We start from the raw sequence: 23,975 nt of genomic DNA, 5'->3' as shown, positions 1-23,975 counted from the left end.
ATTGGTACCATTATCGGGCACATTATATTTTTTGATCGCTCTCTATTCTGATTTTTGGGAGACAGAATTAACAAAAACCAGCAATACAGGAATTGCTTTTTGTTTTTTGTTTTTATACCATTCCGCGCAGGGCCGGACTGGCCATATGGCAATTCTGGCAAATGCCAGAAGGGCCTGTCTGGAGTCAGTGTTCTCAAGATACCCGTACTGTTAAGAGTTGTGATGGAGCACAAAGTTGCTTGACTCCGTCACCCCAGCAAGCCAGAAATATTGGTCTTGTAGAAAATCTTCCTTTCCTCCATCCAGGTTACTATTAGTAATATATCCCATCTGGTTCATGGGAACAGGGACAACATGGGCCCGTGTGATTTCAAATGCCTGGACTGAATTTCAGCCCCAGTCCGTACCTGATTCAGCGTGTAGTAAAATTGGTAAGACAGCTTTATTCTTTGGGTCAGTACACTTACAGCGATACCTCATTTACAGTTAGGGCCAGAAATATTTGGACAGTGACACAATTTTCGCGAGTTGGGCTCTGCATGCCACCACATTGGATTTGAAATGAAACCTCTACAACAGAATTCAAGTGCAGATTGTAACGTTTAATTTGAAGGGTTGAACAAAAATATCTGATAGAAAATGTAGGAATTGTACACATTTCTTTACAAACACTCCACATTTTAGGAGGTCAAAAGTAATTGGACAAATAAACATAACCCAAACAAAATATTTTTATTTTCAATATTTTGTTGCAAATCCTTTGGAGGCAATCACTGCCTTAAGTCTGGAACCCATGGACATCACCAAACGCTGGGTTTCCTCCTTCTTAATGCTTTGCCAGGCCTTTACAGCCGCAGCCTTCAGGTCTTGCTTGTTTGTGGGTCTTTGCGTCTTAAGTCTGGATTTGAGCAAGTGAAATGCATGCTCAATTGGGTTTAGATCTGGAGATTGACTTGTCCATTGCATAATGTTCCACTTTTTGGCACTCATGAACTCCTGGGTAGCTTTGGCTGTATGCTTGGGATCATTGTCCATCTGTACTATGAAGCGCCGTCCAATCAACTTTGCAGCATTTGGCTGAATCTGGGCTGAAAGTATATCCCGGTACACTTCAGAATTCATCCGGCTACTCTTGTCTGCTCTTATGTCATCAATAAACACAAGTGACCCAGTGCCATTGAAAGCCATGCATGCCCATGCCATCACGTTGCCTCCACCATGTTTTACAGAGGATGTGGTGTGCCTTGGATCATGTGCCGTTCCCTTTCTTCTCCAAACTTTTTTCTTCCCATCATTCTGGTACAGGTTGATCTTTGTCTCATCTGTCCATAGAATACTTTTCTAGAACTGAGCTGGCATCTTGAGGTGTTTTTCTGCAAATTTAACTCTGGCCTGTCTATTTTTGGTATTGATGAATGGTTTGCATCTAGATGTGAACCCTTTGTATTTACTGTCATGGAGTTTTCTCTTTACTGTTGACTTAGAGACAGATACACCTACTTCACTGAGAGTGTTCTGGACTTCAGTTGATGTTGTGAACGGGTTCTTAAGTATGCGGCGATCATCCACCACTGTTGTCATCCGTGGTCGCCCAGGCCTTTTTGAGTTCCCAAGCTCACCAGTCAATTCCTTTTTTCTCAGAATGTACCCAACTGTTGATTTTGCTACTCCAAGCATGTCTGCTATCTCTCTGATGGATTTTTTCTTTTTTTTCAGCCTCAGGATGTTCTGCTTCACCTCAATTGAGAGTTCCTTTGACCGCATGTTGTCTGCTCACAGCAACAGCTTCCAAATGCAAAACCACACACCTGGAATCCACCCCTGACCTTTTAACTACTTCATTGATTACAGGTTAACGAGGGAGACACCTTCAGATTTAATTGCAGCCCTTAGAGTCCATTGTCCAATTACTTTTGGTTCCTTGAAAAAGAGGACGCTATGCATTACAGGGCTATGATTCCTAAACCCTTTCTCCGATTTGGATGTGGAAACTATCATATTGCAGCTGGGAGTGTGCTCTTTCAGCCCATATTACATATATAATTTTATTTCTGAACATGTTTTTGTAAACAGCTAAAATAACAAAACTTGTGTCACTGTCCAAATATTTCTGGCCCTAACTGTATATTTTTTTAATGATTTGGCGCTTTACACAGTAAAAAATATTTTATAGAAAAAATAATTATTTTGCATAGCTTTATTCTGAGAGCTATAACTTTTTAATTTTTCTGCTGATTGTTAAATATTAATTATTCTTATTTTTATTCTGTACCGAGCACATTGCTTCTTGCTGACACTATCAAAAGCTATTTCTGTGTATGTAGCTCAGAGTATAAGTTAACTCCATATACAGGGAACACGTGATCTGTAGAAACCATATATAAACGTCTCTTAGGAGGGGGTGGGGGGCTTTTTGTCACGTGGGACGGTCACCTCCCTTCCTTCACCATCATTCTCCATGGACATGGGACAAGACACGAGGAACAACAGCTGTTAGCTACTCCATGCCATGATGACTTCAAACTCCACACAGACAGATGACTTCTACCATTCAGGACCTTGGAAAGATGGGTAATAAGAAAAGCGCTGATATCTACACATGGACAATCTATTTTTATGTTTTCTGCAATTTGGTTTTTCTGTGGACTAGTCAATAAACCACTATACTTTCTTCAGAAAATCATGACATTTTTCTTTTAAGAATAACGCACCTGGTTAAGTCTTGATTAGATATTTTTGCGCAATAACGATTTTTAACATTTGGCCAAGCCAGCCAGTTTTGATTTTTTGTGCTATTTTTGCGTGAATTTCCTTCTTCTTGCACACGGGGGAAGACAGAAGAGTTCCGCTAGATTGTGCAAGTATTCAGGAATTCCACTTCAAAACTTCAAGTCACAAAGAACTCATACAAGAACCTACGAATTACGAAGACTTTAACAGGTGTCAGACGGATTGACAGCAAGCACTGGTAGTGCTGAAGATAGATGTGCTAAAAATAGCCGTGCTGAAGTCCAGAGCCCAGCGTTGTAAAAGCAAAGGGATTACAAGCTGAGATTTCAAGGTAAGACAAATGGATTTGATAAATTCATATGCTAAATCAAGTCAGATAGAATTTGTAAGTTTGTACGGATCTAGCTTAGAAATATTTTGGTCTAATTTATTTGCAGAATGCAGAATAGCGAATTCGAATTTGAATTTAGATTCTAAGCTAATGTCTAAGAAAAAAGAAAAAGAGCAACTTAAAAATATTTTACATATGGTTTATGTATTTAACGAGTTTGTGACAGAGAAGTCCAAAAAAGACAGTGTAGAAAGAATTTCTAAGGAAACGAATGATGTTCCCAAGATTGACTGTAATAAGAAGAGTGAGAAAGATGTGACGCACGTATCTGTGATGACGATGACCACCCAAAGTGACATTCACTTTGTGACACAAAATGAAAAACAAGATGGAGGAAGTGAAGGAGACATGACAATTGACAAAGATGATCTACGAGGGACAGATGTACAAGGGCCACTAAAAATAGACGACTCAGAGGCCCAACTCCAACTTAAATCTAGGAAAATCCTGCTAAAATTATGCAAAATCATTCCTGCATATGATGACAAAATCCATGTGTGCAGAAATTCAGAGATATTTGAGAGTTTTGCTGATAAGTTTGATTTGACTAATGTGCAGAGAAATAATTTGTTTAAAATTTGGCTTCCGGTAATCTTCTCCAGAAGACTCTCACTAAAAATGCAGACTGATGAGTTCCACGAAAAGATGACTGATGTAGAAAGATTAAGAATTTTGATTTTCTGTGGATTGAAAGAAAATTATCCAGATCTTGATATTCTTCTAAAATTGAAGATTGGCCGGGAAGAATGTACGTTTACTTTTATGGCCATTTTTGAAAGGACTTATAAATTGGTCTGTACGAATTTGAATCAACAATCCATGATAAATTGTTTTGTAAACAAGTTTAAATTCTTAAATCCTGTATCTCGTGCAATTGCTACATAGAAAAATTCTTTATACGAATGCGCCCAATCCCTTGATTTTTCTAGAAAACACGAGAATCTTGAAAGGAAAACACATTTTACTAAGTTTTTGAAACCAGTCAGAATTCAATCTTATCAAAAGCCAAAATCAAAATCTTCAAATCTGATCCAAAATCAAATCTATGAAGTACGAAGAAAATTACATATTTGTTACAAACCGTATGAAAAGATTCAGGAGTCTATTAAAGAAATTTCTCTGAAAGATTTAAAATCTGAAGGCTCAGATCTGTCTCTAAAGATGGCGGAAACTGACAGACGGAAGCAGGTGAGTATCCCAGGGGGAGCTCAGCTGAACACTCCATTATCACAGCAGCTCTTCAAAGAGTCCATAGGGTTAAAACTGACCTTACTAAATTTAGCATTTCAGCAGATTATAGACAAACAGCCAAATTTTGGGATAGGAATTGGCTAAAAATTAATTATATTATATGAAGAGTTATACAATGTATTATTTATTAATGTAATTATTCTATTTCAATATAATTCTGCAGTTACATATATTAATATAATATACAGTAAATACTGTAGCATATTTGTATAAGTAGAGATTATATTAACTGCATTTTTATATATATATAGCGAAATAATTAAAATATACTCCAGTAAAAAATATTTAGAATTACAATTAAATACATTTATTAAGTATATACATATGTATAAGATATCTAAATTATTTTGTTTTGAAATAAATATGAAAATAACCTTTATCTTTTATTTTCCCTTAGATATTTACTTTCAAAGCGAGGATTGAACAAAAAATACCTGTTTCATGAATTTATGTCTTATTCACACAGGAAGCTATATTAACTGCATGATTTTTATATATTTAACACTTAAAAATAAATAATATATCTAACAACCTAAAAATGTGTGTACTACATGTAAATTTTCTTCCTGTAATAATCTAAAACGTGTTTTTTTTTTTTTCCTCCCACTGCATGGTGTGACATATGTGAGTTAAGGAATATCATATAGCCTTGTTTTTTAATTTTAGGAATTTTCCTCAGCCTTACATTCAAAGGGTCTTAGTTACAGGCTTGTACCGAAATAGCGTTAGAACATTCAACTCAAGTTTCTTGTAAATGAGTCCAGTCCTTTCTATAGTTTAAAACATACTGATACTGTTAAATAATATTTGGGGAATATTCAAAGGAATATTAGAATACTAAATTTAATAGATTACAATGCGCATTGATTGATAATTAGGATACAATATTTTGGGTTAATATATGTGTATTTTTTGTATGTGAAATATACATTGTGAACGTCTATGTGAGTCACATGTGACAGGTGACAGATGAGCATATGAGCAGCTGCTGGGAGTGAACTTGACATATGAGAGTGAAAGAACCTAATGCTAAGTGTGTAATGCAAGAGTGACCAGAGCGTGGTATGTGGAATGTGGAATGTGTATGCACAGTTTGACAGAGGCCTCAGTCATGATTCATGGTATGTTAATGAGAAAATAAGATTCAGTTAAATTATTAGAATATTAAGATATATTTAAATATTATTATTCATCATATATTTCTTTAGTTATTATTATTATTTAATAAGTACAATCACACATCAATATGTTTTATCAAGAAAAACTACATTTAGATTAATTTTTCCAAATTATAATTTTTTCATATTCAGTGTTTTTTTATAGTTACATAAATAAGTATACATCTTCAAACAAATATAAGTCATAAAGTTGATATGACAGTAATAAAAATAATTATTTTTCACTTGGGTTTTTACAAATTAATTTTTTCATAAAATAATATTTTTTGATATTAAGGGGGAAATGTGTTTTTGATCCTGATCACATCATCACATTTCATCAATACCTCTTCTTCACACATTTTAATAAAGAAGAAATATGAATAAGGTATTATTGGGTACAATAACAATAAATATTATAAAAGTCATTTTTTTCTCTAATGAAGGGTATTCTATGCAAAGCTGCATAATTTCAATATTTTGGTAATCCAAGGTTATGACAACATCTACAAAACTATTAAGGGAATGTGTTACTAAGACATAACCTCAGCATTTGTCATCAACATATAAAGGCCTTATTCTTATTTTTATTTTTTATTCTCATTTTTATTTTTCATTTTTTTCCACTTTTCTTTCAATTTTTATTTTTCATTCTTATTTTTCATCAAGGAAAAATCAATATTTAATAGAGTAATGTCTACAAGCATATTGCTTTATCAAATATAGTGATCATATGGTTTCATTATATAAGAAAATTTCAATTCTGAGTTAAATACAACAATTCTTTCACTCATTCATTCATTTATTCATATATATACTTATTTTGGTTCATGGCTATACATACTTACATATTATTGGTCTACTGAACATAAATTAATAAAGTTTTAATAATAAATATCAGCACTTGTTACAAAAGACACACTGACATCTATGGGTTCAAAAAGAAATTACACCTACGACATAAAAATGTCTAATCACATGAAGAATAGGGTTAATAATATATTATTATTTAATTTTTCCAAATATAAATTTCATATTAATATTCTGATAAAATAATTATATGAATATTACTGATTGCTATGGTACGCTGTGATATTATAAGTTAGGAAAATTACCAGATTTGGTATAGAATAGGGAATGAAGACTTCAATCAAGATACTAAAGACGTTAATAAAGATTTTACATTTTTCTAAATTCAATTGATTCTTAAAAGTTACAAGAAGAAAAGCCGTTATCCAGAAGTTCCACAAGGTAACAATGCTATGATATCTGAATGATAATAGACTGTGTCAAATACAATTCATGTCACTACTGACAACAACTACAGCATCCATCACTGACAACTGAGTACAGTATCAAAGATGAACTGTGTTATTACGTTCCAGTGGTTTCCTATCACCTATAAGACTTCCATGAAAGCTGGTGAACACTCAGGTAATTGTCAGGACGCTACAACCCTGACATGTGTCCTGTGCACTAAGGACTGGTTATGGTGCTATGTTTGGCAAGGAAGAGTCAATGTAACCCTTGCTGTGCTGACCAAAGACGTCACACCTGTTCCAAGACCAGTGCGGATGATTTGAGGATTCTAGATGATTTCCAAGGCGAGCCAATGTAAGTCCAGGTCTCTAAAAGTGACACTGCACAGATATTAAAGCTACATTTCATCTATGGACTTTGTTTTCTTATCAACATTTGAATTTATGGACTTTGATTGACACATGACACACAGTCTATACATATCTACATGCTATCATTTATTTCAAAAGACTTATATTAAACAAGAAGACATCAATATGAAGACCGGATGACATCAGATGACATCAGACCTGAGATGCTTCAAGTAGATATAGGAAAGTATAATATATATTTTATATGAATATTAGTCACGGCCTACCATAACATGAATTTACATATCATTATATTATTGAGAACATATAACAATATTATTATTGATATTATTTATTACATCATTTTGCCAAAGAAGAAAGAAGATTTTATTAATATTTTAATTTGAGGGTTCCAATCAATGTCTGTCACCCTCAAAAGGGGGAATTGTTAAATATTAATTATTCTTATTTTTATTCTGTACCGAGCACATTGCTTCTTGCTGACACTATCAAAAGCTATTTCTGTGTATGTAGCTCAGAGTATAAGTTAACTCCATATACAGGGAACACGTGATCTGTAGAAACCATATATAAACGTCTCTTAGGAGGGGGTGGGGGGCTTTTTGTCACGTGGGACGGTCACCTCCCTTCCTTCACCATCATTCTCCATGGACATGGGACAAGACACGAGGAACAACAGCTGTTAGCTACTCCATGCCATGATGACTTCAAACTCCACACAGACAGATGACTTCTACCATTCAGGACCTTGGAAAGATGGGTAATAAGAAAAGCGCTGATATCTACACATGGACAATCTATTTTTATGTTTTCTGCAATTTGGTTTTTCTGTGGACTAGTCAATAAACCACTATACTTTCTTCAGAAAATCATGACATTTTTCTTTTAAGAATAACGCACCTGGTTAAGTCTTGATTAGATATTTTTGCGCAATAACGATTTTTAACACTGATGGAGCAGTATGGCAGCTTGTTTTTTGAGGGACAAAATGACGTTTTCAGCAGTACCAGATTTATTTTCATTTGATAGCATTTTATTGCACTTTTTGTTCAGCAATATGATGATAAAGCATTGTTTTTTGCCTCGCTTTTTTTTTTATGGTGTGCACTGAAGGGGTTAACTAGTGTGACACCTTTATAGAGTGGGTCGTTACAGACACGACAATACCAAATACTGTATGTGTACTTTTATTTTATTTTTTGTTTACATAAATAAATGTATTTATTGGAAATATCTAATATATAATTGCCTAGAATACTACTTCCTGCAATTTGTGCCAACTTCCTGTCCGGAGCTAATGTCCGGAGCTAATGTCCGGAGATAAGTGACGTCAACAGTGTCCAGTGTCTGATTGGTTGCCGCCTGCTGCGAGCGACCAATCAGAAACGTGCCGTACTGTGACACACTCCGCCCGCCATTTTGGTGTGATTTTTGAATTTTTACCTCACAGCAAGTTTCTACTGCGTGGAGGCGGGCCCAGTGACGTTGCTCTTCAAGCTCCTGCCGAATTTCGTCAAAAAAATGATAATACCATTTACCAAAACTATGTATATTTAGTTGTGAAGTGGTTCAGTGACATTTTCACACCAATTTTGAACTTTTGTTTGGTGTTTTCTCCATATACTGCCTATTATTTTTGTTCTTTCTTACTATTATTTATTAATTGTATTATTCTTACATTTGAATAAATAAAGTATATATGGATTCTAGACTCCCGATTCTTTAGAATCGGGCTGCCATCTAGTATATATATATTTTCTTTATTAAGGGATTTTTAAAAAAATATTTTTACACTTGGTAATTTTTTTGTTTTTAAATTGTCCAAGCATGCAACATCACATGCACAGCAGACTGTCACATCAGGATGTGACAAGCAAGGAAGGAGGCATGCCAGCACCTGCTCCGAGCAGGCGCTCGCAAGCCACCTCCCCCCCAGGACCTGTGCCGCTGTATATACAACCCCTGGCAAAAACTATGGAATCACCAGCCTTGGAGGATGTTCATTCAGTTGTTTAATTCTGTAGAAAAAAAGCAGATCACAGACATGACACAAAACTGAAGTCATTTCAAATGGCAACTTTCGTGCTTTAAGAAACACTAAAGAAAATTAAGAACAAAAAATGTGGTAGTCAGTAATGGTTACTTTTTTTAACCAAGCATAGGGGAAAAATTATGGAATCACCCTGTAAAATTTCATACCCAAAAATAACATCTGCATCAAATTAGATCTGTTCGTTAGTCTGCATTTAAAAAGGAGAGATCACACCTTGGAGAGCTGTTGCACTAAATAGACTGACATGAATCATGGCTCCAACACGAGAGATGTCAATTGAAACAAAGGAGAGGATTATCAAACTCTTAAAAGAGGGTAAATCATCACGCATTGTTGCAAAAGATGTTGGTTGGTCACAGTCAGCTGTGTCTAAAATCTGGACCAAATACAAACAACATGGGAAGGTTGTTAAAGGCAAACATACTGGTAGACCAAGGAAGACATCAAAGCGTCAAGACTGGAAACTTAAAGCAATATGTCTCCAAAACAGGAAGGAAATGCACAACAAAGCAAATGAGGAACGAAAGGATGGAAACTGGAGTCAACGTCTGTGACCGAACTGTAAGAAACTGCCTAAAGGAAATAGGATTTACATATAGAAAAGCTAAATGAAAGCCATCATTAATACCTAAACAAAAAAAATAAGGTTACAATGGGCTAATGAAAAGCTATTGTAGACTGTGGATGACTGGACAAAAGTCATATTCAGTGATGAATCGTGAATCTGAATTGGGCAAGTTGATGATGCTGGAACTTTTGTTTGGTGCCGTTCAAATGAGATTTATAAAGGTGACTGTCTGAAGAGAACATGCAAATTTCCACAGTCAATGATGATATAGGGCTGCATGTCAGGTTAAGGCACTGGGGAGATGGCTGTCAGTACATCTATATATATAATTGTCTAAGGGTTTTTCCGTCTGTCTGTCTGTCCTGGAAACCCCGCGTCTCTGATTGGTCGAGGCCGCCAGGCCTCAACCAATCAGCAACGGGCACAGCGACGATGATGTCATAAAGGACGTAGAAATCCCACGTTTCTGATTCAGTGACGGGCACAGTATCGTAGATTTCATAATGGTTGCCATGGCGACGATGATGTCATAAAGGTTGCCTCGACCAATCAGCGACAGGCACAGTCTGCCGCGAATTCTGGAATCATCATTGTCCATATACTACGGGGACATGCATATTCTAGAATACCCAATGCGTTAGAATCGGGCCACAATCTAGTCTATATATATATAAGAGGCATCTTGATTACTCGCTAATCCCGCCCCCCTGCACAGTAGCTTTGCCCACCACCACATCACCACACATAATCCCGCCCCCACCCCATTACCACACAATCCCACCCCCACCACATTACCACACACAATCCCACCCCCCACCACATCACCACACATAATCCCATCCGCCCACCACATCACCATACATAATCCCGCCCCCTCACCACATTACCACACACAATCCCGCCCCCACCACATTACCACACACAATCCGCACCACATCACCACACACAATCCCGCCCCCCCACCACATCACCACATATAATCCCACCTGCCCACCACATCACCACACATAATCCCACCCCCACCACATTACCACACACAATTCGCACCACATTATCACACATAATCCCGCCCCCCTACCACATCACCACACATAATCCCGCCCCCACCACATCACCACACATAATCCTGCCACCCACCACATCACCACACTTAATCCCACCCCCCACATCACCACACATAATTCCGCTCCCTACCACATTACCACAGATAATTCCGCCCCCCCACATTACCACAGATAACCCCGCCCCCACCACATTACCACACAAAATCCCGCCCCCCACCACATTACCACACATAATCCCGCCCCCCACATTACCACACAAGGCTCCATCCCCACACATACCACAACACACAATCTCGACCCCCACCACATCAGCACATAATCCCGCCTGCCCACCACATCACCACACGTAATCCCACCCCCCACCACATCACCACACATAATCCTGCCCCCCACCACATTATCACACATAATCCCACCCCCTTACCACATAACCACACATAATTCCGCCCCCCCACCACATCACCACACATAATCCTGCCCCCCACCACATCACCACACATAATCTCGCCCCCCACCACATTACCACAGATAATCCCACCTCCCAAATTACCACAGATAATCCCGCCCCCCACCACATTACCACACGAAATCCCACCCACCACCACATTACCACACAAGCCTCCATCCCCACACATTACCACATGAGGCTCCGTCCCTACACATTACCACACGAGGCTCTGTCCCCACACATTACCACACGAAGCTCTGTCCCCACACATTACCACACGAGGCTCAGTCCCCACACATTACCACATGAGGCTGCGTCTCCCCACATTCTTGAAGTCCCCCTTGTTCACATCTGGCAGCTGTCAATTTGCCTCCAACACGTTTCCTTTCTCTTTTTCCCCATTATGTAGATAGGGGCAAAATTGTTTGGTGAATTGGAATGCGCGGGGTTAAAATTTTGCCTCACAACATAGCCTATGTCGCTCTCGGGGTTCAGACGTGTGACTGTGCAAAATTTTGTGGCTGTAGCTGCGACGGTGCAGATGCCAATCCCGGACATACACACATACATATACACACACACATTCAGCTTTATATATTAGAGAATTACAGCTGTATCCAGCATTACAGCTCAGTCCTATTTATGGCTTTTAGTTGCAGTACCAAGAAAAGCCGCTACTTTACCTACATTACTGGATCTCGTAGATAATGAAGGGATGAGATGACCAAAGGCTATGGAACCTCATTCTGATGCTCCATATACTTTGCCTACAGCTACTTTTGGTTCCGCAGCACAGCATGAGATCCGGTGACTCTGAAAAGCGGTGACATCAGTAACGTCACCGCTCTTCAGATATTCCCGATCTTACGCTGAGCTTGGCGACTGTGAAGAGCGGTATTGTTACTACCGTCACCGCTCTTCAGAGTCGCTGGGTCTCGCCAGGTCTGGGCTAGTAGTGGGGGTGTCTGATAGACACCTCTCCTTTACTTACACCAGGGATTGATAGCAGCTGACATTACGCAGCTGACATCAACCCTAAAAATCATTACGCATACCAGAATTAAATGCTCTGGCGGCTGGGAAAAGCAGTAGAGTTAGCGCTATTCCCAGGCGCCAATCCAATCACTCGATGAATAGGCAGCATTTTGCTTGTTTAGTATAATACACCCCATAGTCCTCCATATATTATAATGTGCACCTCAGTCCGCCATATAGTATAATACTCTCCTCAGTCCTCCATATAGTATAAAACACTCCTCAGTAGTGTTGAGCATTCCGATACCGCAAGTATCGGGTATCGGCCGATACTTGCGGTATCGGAATTCCGATACCGAGTTCCAATATTTTTGTGGTATCGGGTATCGGTATCGGAGGTGTAAAATAAAGAATTAAAATAAAAAATATTGTTATATTCACCTCTCCGGCGGCCCCTGGAACATCACCGCGAGTCACCGGCGTCCGGCAGGCTTCTTTGTTCAAAATGAGCGCCTTTAGGACCTGCGGAATGACATCGCGGCTTCTGATTGGTCGCGTGCCGCCCATGTGACTGCCACGCGACCAATCAGAAGCCGCGACGTCATTCCTCAGATAAATTCCTAGAATGAGCGCCTTTAGGACCTGTGGAATGACGTCGCGGCTTCTGATTGGTCGCGTGGCGGTCACATGGGCGGCACGTGACCAATCAGAAGCCGCGACGTCATTCCGCAGGTCCTAAACGCGCTCATTTTGAACAAAGAAGCCTGCCGGACGCCGGTTCCTCGCGGTGATGCTCCCGGGGCCGCCGGAGAGGTGAATATAACAATATTTTTTATTTTAATTCTTTATTTTACACCTCACTATGGATCCCAGGGGCTGAAGGAGAGTTTCCTCTCCTTCAGACCCTGGGATCCATCAGGATACCTTCCGATACTTGGTGTCCCATTGACTTGTATTGGTATCGGATATCGGTATCGGCGATATCCGATACTTTTCGGGTATCGGCCGATACTATCCGATACCGATACTTTCAAGTATCGGACGGTATCGCTCAACACTACTCCTCAGTCCTCCATATAGTATAATACACTCCTCAGTCCTCCATATAGTACAATCCACTGCCCATAGTCCTCCATATAGTATAATAAACTCCTCAGTCCTCCATATAGTATAATGTACTGCCACAGTCCTCCATATAGTATAATACACTCCTCAGTCCTCCAAATAGTATAATACATTCCTCATAGTGCTCCATATAGTATAATGCCCCGCCATTGTCATCCATGTAGTACAATTCACTGTAATGTATTCCCCATAGTCCTCAATACAGTATAATGCAGCCCACATACAGTATAATGGTGCCACCCAGGAGTATAATGCAGCCAACCCACAGAATATATTGTAGCCTCCTGAGTATAATGTAACCCCCAGAGAATATAATGCAGCCCCCTCATATAGTATAATGCAACCCCCACATATATAATATATGGTAGCCCCCTCATAGAGCATAATGCAGCCCCCCATAGAATATAATGTAGCCCCTCCATAGAATATAATACAGCACCCCCTAGAATGTATTACAGTCCCCCGTAGAATGTAATACAGCCCTCCCCCATAGAATGCAATGCAGCCAGCCCCCATAGAATGTAATGCAGCCAGCCCCCATAGAATGTAATGCAGCCAGCCCCCCATAGAATGTAATGCAGCACAGCCCCATAGAATGTAAAACAACACAGCCCCCATAGAATGTAATGCAGCACAGCCCCCATAGAATGTAATGCAGCCAGCCCCTATAGAATATAATGTAGCACAGCCCCCATAGAATGTAATGCAGCACAGCCCCCATAGAATGTAATGCAGCCAACCCCTATAGAATATAATGTAGCACAGCCCCCATAGAATGTAATGCAGCCAGCCCCCATAGAATGTAATGCAGCACAGCCCCCATAGAATGTAATACAGCCAGCCCCCATAGAATGTAATAAATCCCCCCATAGAATGTGATACCGGTAATGGCCTGGCATGGATCCGGGGGCCATCGGAGGGTGAGTATATAATGATTTTTTATTTTCATTCTTTTTTTAACAGGGATATGGTGCCCACATTGCTGCGTGGGCTGTGTTATAAACTACGTGGGCAGTGTTATATACTGCGTGGGCTGTGCTATATACTACATGGGCAGTGTTATATACTGCGTTGGCTGTTCATTATAACACGTGGCGGTGCTATATACTACGTGGGCTGTGTAATATACTATGCGGCTGTGCAATATACTGCGTGGCCTGTGCTATATACTGCGTGGGCTGTGTTATATACTGCATCGGCTCTGCAATACACTGTGTCGGCTGTGCAATATACTATGTGGCTGTGCTATATACTACATGGGCTGTGCAATATACTATGTGGCTGTGGAATATACTACGTGGCTGTGCAATATACTATGTGGCTGTGCAATATACTATGTGGCTGTGGAATATGCTACTTGACTGTGCTATATACTACGTGGGCTTTGTTATATACTGCATGGGCTGTGTTATATACTACATCGCTATGCTATATACTACGTCGGCTGTGTAATGTATATGTGGCTGTAATATACTGTGTGGGCTGTGCTATATACTGCATGGGCTGTGTTATATACTGCGTCGGCTATGCAATATACTACGTGGCTGTGCTATATACTACGTGGGCTGTGTAATATACTACGTGGGCTGTGCTATATACTACGTGGACTGTGCAATATACTACGTGGGCTGTGCTATATACTACATGGACTGTGCAATATACTATGTGGCTGTGCAATATACTACGTGTCTGTGCAATATACTAAGTGGCTGTGCAATATACTACATGGTTGTGCTATATACTATGTGGGACTACGTGGCTGTGTTATATACTGCATGGGCTGTGTTATATACTATGTTGCTGTGCTATTTACTATGTGGGCTGTGTAATATACTGCGTGGGCTGTGCTATATACTATGTGGATGTGCTATATACTATGTGGCTGTGATAAATACTATGTGGCTGTGCAATATACTACGTGGCTGTGCAATATACTATGTGAGCTGTTCAATATACTATGTTGGCTGTTCAATATACTACGTGGGCTGTGCTACATACTACGTGGCTGTGCAATATACTATGTGGGCTGTGTTATATACTATGGGGCTGTGTTATACACTATGTGGGCTGTGTTATACACTACGTGGGCTGTGCTATATACTGCGAGGGCTGTTATATACTATGTCGCTGTGCTATATACTACGTGGGCTGTGTAATATACTACATGGCTGTGTAATATACTGCATGGGCTGTGCAATATACTACGTGGCTGTGCTATATACTATGCGGCTGTGCTATATATTACGTGGGCTGTGCAATATATTACATGGCTGTGCAATATACTACGTGGCAGTGCAATATACTATGTAGGCTGTGCAATATACTATGTGGGCTGTGCAATATACTATGTGGGCTGTGCTACATACTATGTGGCTGTGTAATACACTACGTGGGCTGTGTTATATACTGTGTGGCTGTGTTATACACTACATGGGCTGTGTTGTACACTACGTGGGCTGTGTTATATACTCCGTGGGCTGTTATATACTACATGAGCTGTGCTATATACTATGTGGCTGTGTTATATGCTATGTGGGCTGCTATATGCTACATGGCTGTGCTATATACTACTTGGCTGCGCTATACATTACATGGCCGGCCACGAACAATCAGCGACAGGCGCACTCCGGCCGCGAATTGGCGCGGGATTTGAACCACGCTTCGCTAATTGGTCGCGCCCGGCCAGCCGAATTCTGTGTATTCATTGTATTATTCTAAAATCTTCATAAATAAACTACATACATATTCTAGAACACCCGATGCGTTAGAATTGGGCCACCATCTAGTTAATAATATTCTCCATTCTGGCCCCATCCTCGAACAATGTTCCCTATTGTAACCCCATACATAAATAATGTCTCCCATTTTGGCCTCATAAAGTAAAGTCCCCCTTGAATCCATACACTAATAAAGTCTGTAAAAGTCGGTTGCCTATTCTGGACCCAATCATTTTCAATTAGATATGCAACTAATAATACACATTGAGGTAATAACTGCACTGGCCATTTGTGGACCCCTTGTTCTCCGGACCCAGATGTGGTCACACCCTCCCTCTTAAGCCCTTGCCTAAATGCCCCCAAACACCTACAAGAACCAATTTTGCCTCTCTTAAGGATGCACATTGAGCTAACAACTGTACTGGCCATCTGTGGACCCCCTGTGCTTTGTACCCAGATGTGGCCACACCCTCCCTCTTACGCATTTGCCTAAATGCCCCAAAACACCTACATGAACCAATTTTGCCTCTGCTGCATTTTGGTTGATGGGACATTCTTGAAAAAAAATGGGACTTTGTTCAAGTGTTGTGTTTTGTAGTGATTGGACTGCTGTTATGTAATGGTTTCTTACATTGTAAATGTATAATTATCTTCCCCTTAGCCTATGTAGCTTGTCTCATTTTCTTCCAAAAATATAAAGGGACCAGACATACTTGACCCATCCCTGTTCATCATTGAAAATTTGGGCGCGTAATAGCATCAGAAACCCAAATCACTGTCAATATGTAAATAGGCATAAATATCCAATGGCTATACAGAAAACTACAGACAAAAGGTATAGCGGGGAGGGTGAGAGGTTGGTTATCTGGCAACTTGTGTGGGTAATATAGAGTTTCTAAATCATATAAAAACTCCCTGTATACAAATGCACCATCCGCATTAAACTGTTGGAAGGAAGATTATCTGGCTGCAATGTTTTGACATCACTAGCTATCTAATCTACCGTAAATTCTCAAGTTGTGGTTCATATTTGTAGATGTAAAACTTTAATATTTAGTCTACTAATTAGGCTCATTGTGAAAAATACTCTCATTATAATATAATAACCTTATAATAAATTATAATTTAACAGTATTTTTCTTGATTCTAATTTTCAGGCTTTTAAGGAACAAGATGCCACTTACCATATGCAGAAGTCTATTTCCTTAGCAATAATTTTTGTAATCTTGGGATTCATCTATTTTGTAGGACTTACTACCTGGGTAAGAAATATTTAAATCTTAATTTATTTCATGCATAAACAACAGATTTGTCTGTACAACCACACCAGCACAACTACAACGTGGCCTCATATATAAAATATGTAATAGAACTCCCGTGAGTATGGTGCACAAGTCGAATCCCATTATACAAAAAGGTGCCCAATGGTACTGTTAGGCAGGGGCATAATCATCATGGTCGCAGAGGGTGTGATCACAACCATGCCCATGTGGGAGGGGGACATGCTGAAGCCAACAGCTATTTCACCTGGATGTGAGTCCAAGGTCACCCATTCAGCTGAAATGCATCACAGCGCAGAAACCCGCTGGGTCCCTGAACTGCAATGCATGCTGCAGGCCAATTAGAAGCCAGCAGCTATTGTCAATGTGCAAGTCTCTGGCGGCTCATGATAGTGACGTCTTGCGCCGTCTGTCGCTTGCACACTGAAGTCAGTTGCCAGCTTCTGCAGTAGCTATGGAAGAGGACACGGCATGTCATTGGAGCAGATGAAGGTGAGTTTTATGCAATAAAGAACAGCGGCAGAATGGGGGGAAATATACCAGGATGGGCGACATATATGCCAGGACTAGCCCAGGATGGACAACTTATATACCAAGATGGGAGATCTATATACCAGGATGGGGACATACATGCCAGGATGGGCCCAGGATGGGGGACAAATACGTCAGGATAGGGGGCACATATACCAGGATGGGGTACATATATGCCAGGATGGGGACATATATACCAAGATGGGTGACATTTATACTGGGATGGACTACATGTATAGAAGGATGAGATAAATATTTATATATATATATATATATACATATATATATACAAGGATGAGGAACATACATACCTGAAAGGGGCCCTGGGTAGGGGATACTTAGTACAGGATGGAGGACATTACTACAAAATGGAGAAGGGGGCATCGCTTATGTCCTTATAAGATTTAGAACACCTCAAGGTCCTGTACATCTGACCAACAAGCGCAAGGGGAGGTCATGTGTATTTGCTTTTGTAAATAGAGGTAGTCAAACATTCTCATAAAATAGATTAGCTACGCTTTGTCTTATATCCAGACCATCAGTCAAATGAAATGGGTGCCTCTCTCTACATAATTGTAATTATTTATAGCTGCATTCCTTTCTCTGGGCAATCCTAATATCTCGAATATCGCTAATAGATAACTAATGTAAGACAGAAATGGCTACAGTTTGTCTTCTAGTACTCAGGATTTAGATGACTGCCTATAATATAATGCTTTCTAATAGCTGATTCAAAAGAGCAGAGCGCTATTTCAATTTGAAAAAAGGCTCACTAACATGTTTCACCCTTATGGGCTTCACCAGGGTAATAAGATAAAATGGCTTGACAACCTATTTTTAACCAGTCTCTGTGATAAACCGCCTACCTTATCATTGAGACTCCTAGTCAACAGCCAATCTGAAATGCCCGAGAAACTAAACCAATGTGTATTGCAATTCCCATCCTCCCCTCCCCCGGCAGTGACGCCAACACACTCACCGTTCTGGCCCTCAACCCACATTTCTTCCTGCTGCTGCGGTCTCCCAGGGTCTGCACACATCTGACAGATCCCCAAGCAATGCACTTAGGGCACATGCCTGCACTAGGGCTGAGCGAAACGGATCGGACAAATTAAAAAATCGCCGACTTTTGGCAAAGTCGGGTTTCATGAAACCCGACCCGATCCTAGCGTGGGATCGGCCATGAGGTCACCGGTCTGCGCGCAAAAGTCACGTTTCGTATGATGCTTTCAGTGCCATTTTTCAGCCAATGAAGGAGGACGCAGAGTGTGGGCAGCGTGATGACATAGGTCTCGGACCCCACCATCTTAGAGAAGGGCATGACAGTGATTGGCTTGCTTTTTGTCGCGTCACAGGGGCTATAATGGGGCAAGCACGCCGACCGCCATCTTACTTCTGCCAATCTTAGCATAGGGAGAGGTTGCTGCAGCTTCATCAGAAGAAGGGATATAGTTAGGGAGGGAAGATTAACCCCCAAACTGCTTGTGCTGTAGCTATTTCCACTGTCCAACACCACCATTTGTTTGCATGGACACTGGAGGCTAGATTTTTGTGCATCAGCTCTGTAGCTTATTAGGCTGCCTTATAAGGCTCCCTGATAGCTGCACTGCTGTTTGCACGCTGCTGTGCTAACCAACTGCTTTTTTAACCCCTTAAGCCCCAAGGGTGGTTTGCACGTTAATGACCAGGCCAATTTTTACAATTCTGACCACTGTCCCTTTATGAGGTTATAACTCTGGAACGCTTTAACGGATCTTGGCGATTCTGACATTGTTTTCTCGTGACATATTGTACTTCATGGTAGTGGTAAAATTTATTCGATATAACTTGCGTTTATTTGTGAAAAAAACGGAAATTTGGCGAAAATTAGGAAAATTTCGCAATTTTCCAACTTTGAATTTTTATGCAATTAAATCACAGAGATATGTGTTGTGAATTCTGTGGCAGAGCTCCCTCCTGTGGTCACAAGTGGTACTTCAGCTGATTCTCTCTGTGAGCTTCCGTTGGTGGAGGGAAGTGGTACTGCGGCTTCTGAGTTTCCTCCCTCAGGTGATGTGGTGAGGTCGTTAGGTGCTGCTCTATTTAACTCCACTTAGTGCCTTGATCCTGGCTTCCAGTCAATATTCCAGTATTGGACTTGTTTTCCTCCTGGATCGTTCCTGTGGCCTGCTGCTCTGCATAGCTAAGTTTTCCTTTGCTATTTTGTTTGCTTTTCTTCTGTCCAGCTTATCTATTCGTTTGCTGGAAGCTCTGGGACGCAGAGGGTGTACCTCCGTGCCGTTAGTTCGGTACGGAGGGTCTTTTTCCCCCTTTGCGTGGTTTTTAGGGTTTTGTGTTGACCGCAAAGTTACCTTTCCTATCCTCGCTCTGTTCAGAAAGTCGGGCCTCACTTTGCTAAATCTATTTCATCTCTACGTTTGTCTTTTCATCTTAACTCACAGTCATTATATGTGGGGGGCTGCCTTTTCCTTTGGGGTATTTCTCTGAGGCAAGGTAGGCTTATTTTCTATCTTCAGGCTAGCTAGTTTCTCAGGCTATGCCGAGTTGCATAGGGAGCGTTAGGCGCAATCCACGGCTGCCTCTAGTGTTGTTTGAGAGGATCAGGGATTGCGGTCAACAGAGTTCCCACGTCTCAGAGCTCGTTCTATGTTTTTGGGTTATTGTCAGATCACTGTATGTGCTCTGACCTCTATGTCCACTGTGGTTCTGAATTGCCTAAACATAACAGTACAGGAAGCCCAAGTACTAATGATTCTCAATAGAAGGAAAAAAGAAGTTCTGAGACCATTTTTTTTTCTCTGCACTGTGTTTTGCCTTTTTTTTCCCCTAGACATTTGGGTGGTTCAGGACACAGGTGTAGCAATGGACATTAGAAGTCTGTCTTCATGTGTGGATCAGCTCTCGGCAAGAGTACAAAAGATTCAAGACACTATTGATCAGAAATCTATGTTAGAACCAAGAATTCCTATTCCTGATTTTTTTTTGGAGATAGAACTAAGTTTCTGAGTTTCAAAAATAATTGTAAACTATTTCTGGCCTTGAAACCTCGCTCCTCTGGTGATCCAGTTCAACAGGTTTTGATCATTATTTCTTTTTTGCGTGGCGACCCTCAGGACTGGGCATTTTCTCTTGCGCCAGGAGATCCTGCATTAAGTAATATCGATGCGTTTTTCCTGGCGCTCGGATTGCTGTACGATGAACCTAATTCAGTGGATCAGGCAGAAAAAAATTTGCTGGCTCTTTGTCAGGGTCAGGATGAGATAGAGTTATATTGTCAGAAATTTAGAAAGTGGTCCGTGCTTACTCTATGGAATGAATCTGCGCTGGCAGCTATGTTCAGAAAGGGTCTCTCTGAAGCCCTTAAGGATGTCATGGTGGGATTTCCTATGCCTGCTGGTTTGAATGAGTCTATGTCTTTGGCCATTCAGATTGGTCGACGCTTGCGTGAGCGTAAATCTGTGCACCATTTGGCGGTATTACCTGAGCTTAAACCTGAGCCTATGCAGTGCGATAGGAGTTTGACCAGAGTTGAACGGCAAGAACACAGACGTCTGAATGGGCTGTGTTTCTACTGTGGTGATTCCACTCATGCTATCTCTGATTGTCCTAAGCGCACTAAGCGGTTCGCTAGGTTTGCCACCATTGGTACAGTACAGTCAAAATTTCTTCTGTCCGTTACCTTGATCTGCTCTTTGTCATCGTATTCTGTCATGGCATTTGTGGATTCAGGCGCTGCCCTGAATTTGATGGACTTGGAGTATGCTAAGCGTTGTGGGTTTTTCTTGGAGCCCTTGCAGTGTCCTATTCCATTGAGAGGAATTGATGCTACGCCTTTGGCCAAGAATAAGCCTCAGTACTGGACCCAGCTGACCATGTGCATGGCTCCTGCACATCAGGAGGTTATTCGCTTTCTGGTGTTGCATAATCTGCATGATGTGGTCGTGTTGGGGTTGCTATGGCTACAAGTCCATAATCCAGTATTAGATTGGAAATCCATGTCGGTGTCCAGCTGGGGTTGTCAGGGGGTACATGGTGATGTTCCATTTCTGTCAATTTCGTCATCCACCCCTTCTGAGGTTCCAGAGTTCTTGTCTGATTACCGGGATGTATTTGATGAGCCCAAGTCCGATGCCCTACCTCCGCATAGGGATTGTGATTGTGCTATCAATTTGATTCCTGGTAGTAAGTTCCCAAGAGGCCGATTGTTTAATTTATCTGTGCCTGAGCACGCCGCTATGCGCAGTTATGTGAAGGAGTCCCTGGAGAAGGGGCATATTCGCCCGTCATCGTCGCCATTAGGAGCAGGGTTCTTTTTTGTAGCCAAGAAGGATGGTTCGCTGAGACCTTGTATAGATTACCGCCTTCTAAATAAGATCACGGTTAAATTTCAGTACCCCTTGCCGTTGTTATCTGATTTGTTTGCTCGGATTAAGGGGGGCTAGTTGGTTCACCAAGATAGATCTTCGTGGTGCGTATAATCTTGTGCGAATTAAGTGAGGCGACGAATGGAAAACTGCATTTAATACGCCCGAGGGCCATTTTGAGTATCTAGTAATGCCATTCGGACTTGCCAATGCTCCATCAGTGTTTCAATCCTTTATGCATGACATCTTCCGAGAGTACCTGGATAAATTCCTGATTGTGTACTTGGATGACATTTTGATCTTCTCGGATGATTGGGAAGCAAGTCAGAACGGTTTTTCAGGTCCTGCGTGCTAATTCTTTGTTTGTGAAGGGATCAAAGTGTCTCTTTGGTGTGCAGAAGGTTTCATTTTTGGGGTTCATCTTTTCCCCTTCTACTATCGAGATGGATCCTGTTAAGGTCCAAGCCATCCATGATTGGACTCAGCCGACATCTCTGAAAAGTCTGCAAAAGTTCCTGGGCTTTGCTAATTTTTATCGTCGCTTCATCTGCAATTTTTCTAGTATTGCTAAACCATTGACCGATTTGACCAAGAAGGGTGCTGATGTGGTCAATTGGTCTTCTGCTGCTGTGGAAGCTTTTCAAGAGTTGAAGCGTCGTTTTTCTTCTGCCCCTGTGTTGTGTCAACCAGATGTTTCGCTTCCGTTCCAGGTCGAGGTTGATGCTTCTGAGATTGGAGCAGGGGCTGTTTTGTCGCAGAGAGGTTCTGATTGCTCAGTGATGAAACCGTGCGCCTTCTTTTCCAGGAAGTTTTCGCCTGCTGAGCGAAATTATGATGTGGGCAACCGAGAGTTGCTGGCCATGAAGTGGGCATTCAAGGAGTGGCGTCATTGGCTTGAAGGAGCTAAGCATCGCGTGGTGGTATTGACTGATCATAAGAACTTGACTTATCTGGAGTCTGCCAAGCGGTTGAATCCTAGACAGGCTCGTTGGTCGCTGTTTTTTGCCCGTTTTGACTTTGTGATTTCGTACCTCCCGGGCTCTAAAAATGTGAAGGCGGATGCTCTGTCTAGGAGTTTTGTGCCCGACTCTCCGGGTTTGTCTGAGCCGGCGGGTATCCTCAAGGAAGGAGTAATTGTGTCTGCCATCTCCCCTGATTTGCGGCGAGTGCTGCAAAAATTTCAGGCTAATAAACCTGATCGTTGTCCAGCGGAGAAACTGTTTGTCCCTGATAGGTGGACGAATAAAGTTATCCCTGAGGTTCATTGTTCGGTCTTGGCTGGTCATCCTGGAATCTTTGGTACCAGAGAGTTAGTGGCTAGATCCTTGGTGGCCATCTCTGTCACGGGATGTGCGTATTTTTGTGCAGTCCTGTGGGATTTGTGCTCGGGCTAAGCCCTGCTGTTCTCGTGCCAGTGGGTTGCATTTGCCCTTGCCAGTCCCGAAGAGGCCTTGGACACATATCTCTATGGATTTTATTTCAGATCTTCCCGTTTCTCAAAAGATGTCAGTCATTTGGGTGGTCTGTGATTGCTTTTCTAAGATGGTCCATTTGGTACCCTTGTCTAAATTGCCTTCCTCCTCTGATTTGGTGCCATTGTTCTTCCAGCATGTGGTTCGTTTACATGGCATTCCAGAGAATATCGTTTCTGACAGAGGTTCCCAGTTTGTTTCGAGGTTTTGGCGAGCTT

The 23,975-nt window shown here is 41.2% G+C and overlaps 1 protein-coding gene across 4 annotated transcripts in view; it reads left to right on the top strand.

Annotated features, from left to right (window-relative positions):
* Positions 1-23,975, top strand: part of LOC138641969 (ATP-dependent translocase ABCB1-like) — a 434,165-nt gene that overhangs the window by 270,050 nt on the left and 140,140 nt on the right. For 3 of the 4 annotated variants that reach the window (XM_069729814.1, XM_069729817.1, XM_069729816.1), the window contains one exon: positions 17,268-17,372. The exons of the other annotated variant lie outside the window; for it this stretch is intronic. In XM_069729814.1, coding sequence (XP_069585915.1) covers positions 17,268-17,372 — 105 coding nt within the window. The remainder of the gene's footprint in view (positions 1-17,267; positions 17,373-23,975) is intronic. 4 annotated transcript variants of the gene reach the window in all.

The sequence above is a fragment of the Ranitomeya imitator genome, chromosome 6, assembly GCF_032444005.1.
Source record: "Ranitomeya imitator isolate aRanImi1 chromosome 6, aRanImi1.pri, whole genome shotgun sequence".
In the NCBI taxonomy this organism is placed as follows: domain Eukaryota; kingdom Metazoa; phylum Chordata; class Amphibia; order Anura; family Dendrobatidae; genus Ranitomeya; species Ranitomeya imitator.
Note: the sequence above shows the minus strand (reverse complement) of the source record. Positions and strands in the feature narration are given on the sequence as shown.